The sequence below is a fragment of the Gavia stellata genome, chromosome 25 (assembly GCF_030936135.1).
Source record: "Gavia stellata isolate bGavSte3 chromosome 25, bGavSte3.hap2, whole genome shotgun sequence".
NCBI classification, from domain to species: Eukaryota; Metazoa; Chordata; class Aves; order Gaviiformes; family Gaviidae; genus Gavia; species Gavia stellata.
Window position 1 is genome coordinate 8605972 of NC_082618.1, and position 9672 is coordinate 8615643.

At 46.0% G+C, this 9672-nt stretch overlaps 1 protein-coding gene across 1 annotated transcript; it reads left to right on the forward strand.

The window, feature by feature from the left end:
* Positions 1 to 7255: 7255 nt before the first annotated feature.
* UBC (ubiquitin C) lies at positions 7256 to 9672 on the forward strand. The gene is made up of 2 exons (XM_059829189.1): positions 7256 to 7301; positions 7978 to 9672. Exon 2 carries the CDS (start codon positions 7984 to 7986, stop codon positions 9355 to 9357), a length of 1374 nt encoding a protein of 457 aa, XP_059685172.1. The 5' UTR covers positions 7256 to 7301; positions 7978 to 7983; the 3' UTR covers positions 9358 to 9672.

A 9672-nucleotide genomic window follows, 5' to 3' on the forward strand; every position in this document is an offset into this window, starting at 1 on the left:
GCGCCGCCGAGCGTCGCTGCGCCGCGCCCGCCAGGGGGCGCCGCAGCGCCGCGGCGCCGCGCAGCGGGACCGGGGGGTGTCCCGGGCGGAGGGCGAGGGGGCGGGGCCGGCCCGGGCCTCTCCGTTAACAGCGGGGCCGCAGAGCACGCTCCGCTCTCAGCATCGGCCCCGGCGGCCAGCTGTAACGGGGGGCGGAGGGGGGTGGGCACCGTGAGCGAGCAAAACTGGAAAGCACGGAAAATTCACGCCCCACGCTGTTCGCCGGTTTGCCCGGAAGGAAGGCAGGCTCTCCGCCTCCTTGTAAAGTCCCCTGTCGTGGCAGAAATGCCAATTATCCACAAGCATTAGCGTGAGGTTTTTCCTTTAATTATAAACATACGATGCCTCACGTATTCAAGGGTGTCAAGGTGCTTCGCAGACCTGAGGTGCTGTTAAAAGTATATTGTTTCACATCTCGGCTATGCCCCCATCCTCATTTAGAAATAAGACTGCTGTTTCACAACACTGCAGTGTATCAGGCTGCACCTTCGGAAGTGTATTTAGTCCTTCCTGAGGTTTGAAATCATTATGGCCGCCTTGCAGAGAAGGGGGTTCTAACACAATTCCCACTAGACAACTTTTCACAAATTCTGTCACCGAAGTCTTAAAAAGGAAAACAAGATAGTACATACCTTTTTTTAAAAAAAAAAAAACAGCTTAGGAAAATGCAAAAGCACCCCTCTAGTGGTAAATATCTTAGAAAAGGTGATTCTTGAACATCTGAGAGACAATGCTGTTTCTCAAGTAAAACTATTCAATGCAGGGGAGAAGTACAAAACTTGTCTGTGTCCAAGTCACATTTGGTTGGGGGGAAAAAAAATCACTCCAAGGATGAATCTTTGTGCCCTGTGTTGCAGGACTGGAAATTTATTTTGTTTGAGTTATAATCACGAATTTGTATTTTCAACAGGACTTAATGTCTTGCTCTTCTCAAGAAGGGGAACAGGGAAAGATGTAAACAAGTGAGCTGCCAGTCTGCTGTGGGGTAGAAGAGGCACAAAAGGGTCGTGTCTCAGCCAGGAACGTAGCAGAGCAACTGGACAATGATGAAACAGCTATCAGCATTCTCTGGTCTGGAAAACAGCTTTAAAAACATGCGACTACAGTGTGTAGGCTGCCTCCTGAGATGGCACATACCAGAACTCACATAACAATCCTGTGGCTCAGCACCTCTCTTCGCTGATGACAGGAAAGGGCACCGAGTTACAATTTCCTGTTACTCCTCATGTGAACCTCTGTACTGGTTACTCATCCTAATGGAACCATTTTAATACACCGTATGTGACAAATTCTGGCCCATGCCAGCAAGTTCATCTGTAGCTCCTGATCTGAGCCACTCCCAGACCTTTAGTCACACTAGATTTCATGTTAGTCACCTTGTATTTTGGGAGGAAAAGTCACTGAGCTGAAACTGGAGACCACAAACTGAAACTGAGACTGTGCAGTTTGCAGCATGTATTCATTTGCCTTCGGTGTGGGGTAAGGCCAGCAGCAGTTGCAGGTTTCAGCCTACATGGTCTGTCTTTTTCTAAAAACAGTTAACTGCAGTAAACTGAAAGCCAGAACATATTTTAGGAGCTTGTTAGCGATGAGTTCACACAGAAGACCTCCCCTCTGCAAGACAGGAGAGACTAGCACTTGTACACTCTCAAAAAGCAGTTCCAGTGAGAAAACTGGAATGAGTATGCAGTCCACGTTAACATGTGCAAATCTATCACTCTCTGTGCCCCTCCACAATTAGTTCAGCATATTTTAAATGCAGAAAGTGTTTTGAGAAGCTAAATTCTGTTCCCCTATCATGTTTCAGGATGAAGAACTGGAAGACAAAGATGGAAGAACAAAATGCAGTTTTGTTTCAGAAGGCTATAGTAAAGAAATTCTTTAATTTGTTTCATATTTTATTTCAAAGGACTTTTAAGGCTCAAAACTGGGTCTCACATAGATAATCAATTCAAGAACTTCACAGTGAATCTCTGGCTGATGATAAATTTCACTGGTATTCTGATTTGCAAGCCCTGAATTTCAGTGGTTGCACACTGTATTGTCAGTGTACCTGGGCAGCAGGCATTTCCCAGTGCGCAAACAGTTAACAGCTTTCACTGGTACTTTACTTCCAAATCTGATGCAATGTTTGCCAAACTTCAGTAGAAGCCAATAGCCTGATGAATGCTTTTGCTCTTCAGCTTCTGAGACAAAACAGAGAAGGAAGAATTATTCAGAAAGATGACAGGATGGACAAAAGGAAAAGTCCAGTAAATCACTGTTTGTTCTCTTTAGGTATCTTGTGATATTCAAAGTTCAACAGCTGACATGTTTTAAAGTACAAAGGTGTTTTTCTGTGCCATCTCAGCTCTGCTTGTATAACAATGACTCAGCTCTGCAGACCTGGCTTGCAGCCCGCATTGAGATTCTGTCTGTAAGGGCATTTTTATCACAAAAGCAGCACTGAAAGCAGCTACATGTTTGTGGGTTAAAGAGAATTAGGAACTGTAGATGCTTTTCATCTAATAAGCAGGGAACCAGAAGTAGTGTAATAGCTAACACCACACTTGTAAGAACTGAGGTAGTTAAAACTACACCGTTTGTGCAGGGGAGAAAAATGTCAGTGCTTGTATTTTTGTCTTAGCATTGTGCAGGGGGGAAGCATTCTGGGCATTCTCCTCACCATCGAGGGATCCAAGCTGGATCCGAAGCCAAAATACAGGAGGTATCGCCTCCGGGCCAATGGACGAAGGCTGTTCAGAATGGCCTTGACAGTATTTGGTTTTGTTCACTGTTAGAGAGGTTCTGTTGAAACATACTAATAATGATTAACAGCGTTCTAGGACTTAATTCTTCTCTTCTTTCTGTTTTTCAAGGTGCTTCTTTGCTATCCTGCTGAAAAACCTCACCCCAGAAACCACATGCTAAATCAGCTCCGACACAGCAGAGAGAACGTGAACAAAGAGAGCTCCTTCACTGCAGTGCAGCTTGGATCAGATCCAAAAGTCTCACAGGCAGAAGGCAGACTGAAAAGATGCAGACAAGTAATTTTTAGAATAGACCTAGTTATTAATTGTTGCTTTCACTGGCATAGCATGCAGACACAAACCTGTGATTTTAAGCTGATGGCGTCTTTATAAAATGCCCTTTAGAAGTCTCCTTACATCAGAAGCCTAGTGAATTGCCACATGTTCCTCTGGGTCATTTAGACCTACAAAGATGTGCCCAAGCCTGTTTATCATGGCAGTGCAGATCTTAAAGCTGTATCCCATTGTCCTGCAAAGTCAAAATACGCTTTAAACAAACAGGGAGACAGATGAGTATTGCTCATTTTCCCCTTTTTACTGCAAGTCTGGATATCTATTTCTTAAGCTTTCAGCTCCTGAAGTTGGTAGCTTATTAAAAACTTTGTGTATCTAAGGTATTTTTAGCATAAGGCTTAAAAAACAAAACTCAAGATAGTTGTCTTTTTTTGGTAATCTCATAATATTACAGTCAGTCTCACAGTACTTTGAATTGTGACTCACTGTTTTTGTAACCCTTGAGCTTGGCAGTACAAGGACAAGCAGTAACATGCCACAGCTCTGTTTGTCTTGTGGCTGGAACTTCAGCAAAGACTGGGCCTTACTGCAGTGTTACAGGTTTGGGGAGAAAATATTTATCTCCACAACTGTAAATAGGTAAATATAATTATCTTGTGTCATACACAGTGAGAAAGACATGAGGTAGGTATGAGTAATATTATGAGATAGAAATATACATTGTTTTTTCCCTGTGGCAAGTAGCCCTATTTTTATCTTAACAAAGGAACAGTACTGAACTTGCTACACATACTCAAATCGCCTGACTGGCTGGCTGTCCCAAGTTAAACCCTTGTAGCTAAAGATAAACAGATTGCTTCATTTGATATTGCTCATGTAGAAATGATATGCTGTTGCTAGGGCATTAGTGTACATAAAAAACAGACCCAGCTTGTGTTCTAGAATGTACAGATTCGTTGGAAACATTTCTTTGACCCCAGATTCTTCTCTTCTGAAAGTAGGTTGCTTTGTACTACTGCCCAGTGACCTACTTTTGAAACCACTTGGAAAGAAATACGTGTTCCCAATTGCAGGCCCCATGCCCTGGCAAAGGCTGGAACCACCTGTGCAGTCAGGCCAGTCACAAGATACAGATTTCTGTTTTTTCAGCTTTGCATTTATTTATATACAGTTCACAGTCAGCTGCTTGATGATTCTTATTCCCCAAGAGCTACTGGAGGAAGAGAGGCATGTATGTTAAATACATATGCTTTGTACAACCACAACAGTTACCACACCATTTAAGAATAAACAGAGCTCCTTTGTCTATATCAAATTCAGGTAGTAAAATATTTTCTAAAGAAATTCTGAGGTAAAGCTGAAATTCAGTAAAATGAAGTCAACAAGGCCATCACCTCCAGCTTGGGAGATTGTTCTGTACACATAATGTGTGAAAATGTGGCAGAATCTGGCCCACAATATATAAACACTGCATTCTGACTTTTAAAAATACCTTTCAACTTGATAATAACTATCATTGAAGTGGTATAAAGAATCTACGCAGATATGAAGTGCGTAACATTCAGGCCAGGAGCTTACCATGCAGAAAAAGCCAAAGGACAGGAAAAGAGCTATTTAAGAAGCTCTCTGTATTCAGCCCACCCCCCACCCTGGAAACAAAAAAGGTGGGCTCTGTACAGGCATGTAGATGGCTATTGCAGATTAATCGTCAGGAGAATTAAATGAATCCAATCAGTGGAGGCTGCAAAATGCTAATGGTGGCCTGTGTACTGTGCCCATGGGCTATGGAGATTAGTTTAATTCTGCTAGGTGCTGGAGTTGTGTGCACAAAGCCTAACTCTTTTGTTTCTCTCTTTTGACAGAGGGATAACTGAGGAAAATAATGCAGCTTTTTGCATGGAATTGATGAATTTAATCCACAACTGTTTTTAAAATAGAGCCTGCATTTGATGTCAGCATGTTGCTGCCCGCGCTTGCTTTGGATAACATCATTTCCCTGAAGAATGAATTTTTCAGGAGCCATTATTAACAAGGTATTTAAAGAACTACCCATGGCAGACCCATCTTGTTGGGACTTTACTCTGATCTGTTGATCTGAATACTTAAATAGAAACCGAACAACAATAGTGAAAACAGGTTAGTCATAGGATTTAGCCATACTTAGAAAAAAAACAAGGGAGGGCTCCCATGTTTTCTGGTTTACATAGAAAGGAAAAAAATTGACAGAAATTTCTCCTCCTCCATCTAGAGGGACATTAAAAAATAAAGACATGCACACTCAAATCCTTAGTACAAGTCTGATGTGCTCAAACACAGACCAGTCTTTAGATTAGCCTGTGTAATTTCCAGTTTAACAGACGTGGCCTTTCACATTTCTAAGTATTAGTTACTCGTGGCCTTCCTCTCCGGACTCTGTGGTATTGGTTGGCTGGGGGACACGGTTCCTGGAGCACTGCCTGGGATAGACAGCATACACAGGCCAACCTTGGAGCAAACAGTTAGTCACCCTGGCACCATGCAAACAAAACGAACCTATTGGAAACACGAAGGAAAACTGGCAGCATAAAGAAAACAAATGTGGTATTGCCTAAATCTGCCTTTTGTCTTAAATTTATGTAGCTGAGTAGTATTTCCAAGATTGGTTATTGCCATGGAGCTGCCTCTGAACTTTCCAGTTACCATTTTTCTGTTTCTACATTCTGAATAATTACTGTTGGGATGATTTCTTTCTTTTTTACTGTAAACCAGGAGGTGCTAGCAGACACAAGCCCTGTTAGGAAAAAGGAAAGCAAAAGGGGTTTGTTGTAGGGGTTTTTTTGGTGGTTTTGGTTTTGTTGTCTTTCCTGCCATTCACATGTGTGCTCATGCTTTGTGAGGCGAGGATTTAACAGCAAGTTCATCTGGCTTCACTGAAGGAGCTAGCAGCAGATAAAACACTACCACATAAAAACCTTTCTGGATTTTGTATACTCCAGATATAGTATGATATAAAATCAATGAAGAGCCAGCCTGAAAGGTATATTGAAGCTTAATTAACATGAAGCACATTCACACATTCGCAGTTCACAGAAGGAAGTTGCTCCATAACCTGATCAAATCTTCCTGTTGTGAAGGCAAGTAAACAGCCATTTGAATTTCAAATGTCAGCATTTCATCCCGGGTTGTTTTGCAGCCTCACATGAAAGAATTGTCAGCTGGCTGAAATTGCTTCAAAGGGCTGCTCAGGAAACAGGCCGCATGACGAGGGGCACGCTCAGCCTGTAGCAAGCGTGACGCACCAGGAGTCACCAAGGCTTGCCCAATTTCTAAATAACACCTTTTTCCAGCTTTGCTAGCTCACTTCTTCTCTTCCCAGCTTTTCCTCACAGCCACAGACGACAGGACTAGCCCTACAGCCTACTCCAGGCTCTGCCATATATGCTTCCCGCCAGCCCAGGGAAGGGGGTCACTCGGATGTGCTGGTATCTCTCTGCGTCAACAAAAAGCTGGCACCAAAGGCAACCCCTCTTTCTCCGGGGCACTTCTCCCCCTATCCGTGCCAGGCTCTTCCCTTAAGCATTGCCTGGGGCTGAGGCAGGGACTAAAAAAAGCGCCCCAGCCCCATCCTCAGTCCCATCCCCATAGGGCTCCAGGCGCTTCTCCTTCACCACCCCTCTCCCGCCGGCCACTACAGCGGCGCTAGCCCGCATGCGCACAACCCCCTTCCCGCTGAAATCTGCCCCCGCAAGGCAGCTCCCCCCTAGCAACAGCACTGACCTCACCGCGCACCAATCAGCACCGAGCAGCACCCGAATCTTCCAGAGCTTTCCTTACAGCCGCCCCCCCCACCCTTCTCTAGCTTCCCCCCCGGATCAACCAATCAACACCCACTCTTCTTACTGCTGCACCAATCAGTGGCGAACTTCCCGTTCTTTCTACTAACCGCTTCACCGCACCTCCAGATCCATCCGCACCCTCAGAAATTTCCAGATTTTTAAGGGTCCGAGGCTTTACACTAAGACTCCAGGACCCGTTTGCCCCCTGGAAGAGCGATTGGAGAGGGAGGAAGGCGAGTATTTTTCACAACAGTGGTCTTTTACTTGGGACTACTTTGGGAGGCGGATGGACACGTCAGCTTACGAGGGCGGGGACTGTCTGCGTACAACCGCATAAATACGGGTGGGGCTGCGTCATACAGTAGCTTACGGCTGCAGTGGAAGAGAGTGGAGTTGTTGACGAGCAACGTTCAGGGCCGGAGACGTGAGTTGAGCGGTGGGAGCGTTTTGGGGGGTTGTAAGAGGAAAAGCAGGACGGGTTTTTTTGGACAGGAGGGTATAAGGCGGGGAGTGGGTGCTTGTCCGGCAGTGGTTTTTGGTGGGGGTGGGAGGGAGGGGAAGAAATTGTGCAGAGTCTTGTCTTACTCTGACCCATGTCGTTCGGAACTGAGGGCAGATTGAAAAAAAAGCTTCTTTGCGAGAGGGAGGTAGTATTGCGGTGAAAATGGCGGAGGATATGCTTGTCTTCCCCGGAAGCAGGTTGCTGAGTCACTGCCTCGGGGGAAGACGCACAGTGCTGTTGTCGCAGTTCGCCACCGTGAGGTCCCCAGCAGCTGTGCGGGAGGCTGCGGTGGTGCGTCCCGCTGCCGCATTGCTGCAGTGGCGGGGGGGGCGGTAAGGGGGGATCTAGGAGCCGACTGGTGAGAGGCAGTGTAAGGTATACGTTATAAAACGTGGCGTACCGAGCCTCAAAAACAGATGTAGTTAGTCAAGAGTAAAGAGTTGAAGAATGATTGTAGGAAACATCCATAAAACACAAACTAAAAATCCCAAATGGTATTTTTATAGTATGGAAGAGTAGCAGTAATGCCTTTATTTAGAAATCGTAAAGGCTGTGTTTAGCAAAGTAGTTAAAGCTGACATTTCTGCATGTTTTGCAGTTCAACATGCAGATCTTTGTGAAGACCCTGACTGGCAAGACCATAACCCTTGAGGTTGAGCCCAGTGACACCATTGAGAATGTGAAGGCCAAGATCCAGGACAAGGAAGGCATTCCCCCCGATCAGCAGAGGCTGATCTTTGCTGGCAAGCAGCTGGAAGATGGTCGCACCCTGTCTGACTACAACATCCAGAAAGAATCCACCCTCCATCTTGTGCTGCGCCTGAGGGGTGGCATGCAGATCTTTGTGAAGACCCTGACTGGCAAGACCATCACCCTTGAGGTTGAGCCCAGTGACACCATTGAGAATGTGAAGGCCAAGATCCAGGACAAGGAAGGCATTCCCCCTGATCAGCAGAGGCTGATCTTTGCTGGCAAGCAGCTGGAAGATGGTCGCACCCTGTCCGACTACAACATCCAGAAAGAATCCACCCTCCATCTTGTGCTGCGCCTGAGGGGTGGCATGCAGATCTTTGTGAAGACCCTGACTGGCAAGACCATCACCCTTGAGGTTGAGCCCAGTGACACCATTGAGAATGTGAAGGCCAAGATCCAGGACAAGGAAGGCATTCCCCCCGATCAGCAGAGGCTGATCTTTGCTGGCAAGCAGCTGGAAGATGGTCGCACCCTGTCTGACTACAACATCCAGAAAGAATCCACCCTCCATCTTGTGCTGCGCCTGAGGGGTGGCATGCAGATCTTTGTGAAGACCCTGACTGGCAAGACCATCACCCTTGAGGTTGAGCCCAGTGACACCATTGAGAACGTGAAGGCCAAGATCCAGGACAAGGAAGGCATTCCCCCTGATCAGCAGAGGCTGATCTTTGCTGGCAAGCAGCTGGAAGATGGTCGCACCCTGTCCGACTACAACATCCAGAAAGAATCCACCCTCCATCTTGTGCTGCGCCTGAGGGGTGGCATGCAGATCTTTGTGAAGACCCTGACTGGCAAGACCATCACCCTTGAGGTTGAGCCCAGTGACACCATTGAGAATGTGAAGGCCAAGATCCAGGACAAGGAAGGCATTCCCCCTGATCAGCAGAGGCTGATCTTTGCTGGCAAGCAGCTGGAAGATGGTCGCACCCTGTCTGACTACAACATCCAGAAAGAATCCACCCTCCATCTTGTGCTGCGCCTGAGGGGTGGCATGCAGATCTTTGTGAAGACCCTGACTGGCAAGACCATCACCCTTGAGGTTGAGCCCAGTGACACCATTGAGAACGTGAAGGCCAAGATCCAGGACAAGGAAGGCATTCCCCCTGATCAGCAGAGGCTGATCTTTGCTGGCAAGCAGCTGGAAGATGGTCGCACCCTGTCTGACTACAACATCCAGAAAGAATCCACCCTCCATCTTGTGCTGCGCCTGAGGGGTGGCTGTTAAGTTATTGTGCATCTTGCTTGACAACAAGATTGCTAATAGCACTTGTGTTTGCACTGTAGTTCTTTAATGTCTTAAGTTAAATGCAAGGTTAATGCAAGCTTCAGTAACTGCTGAGAAACTGTGTTGAAATGCTAATAAAGTTTTCTGTTGCACATGACAATTTGTAGTCTGTCTCAGTTCAAGCTAGTAAAACTGGTGTATTTAAGTGATGTGCTTACTTCAGCTTTGTTCCTTGGCGGTTTAAGCCTCTTTGCATGTATAATGAGGACCTGTGGATGAAATACATCTGGATTAAAGTCTTAATTTAAGCACTAA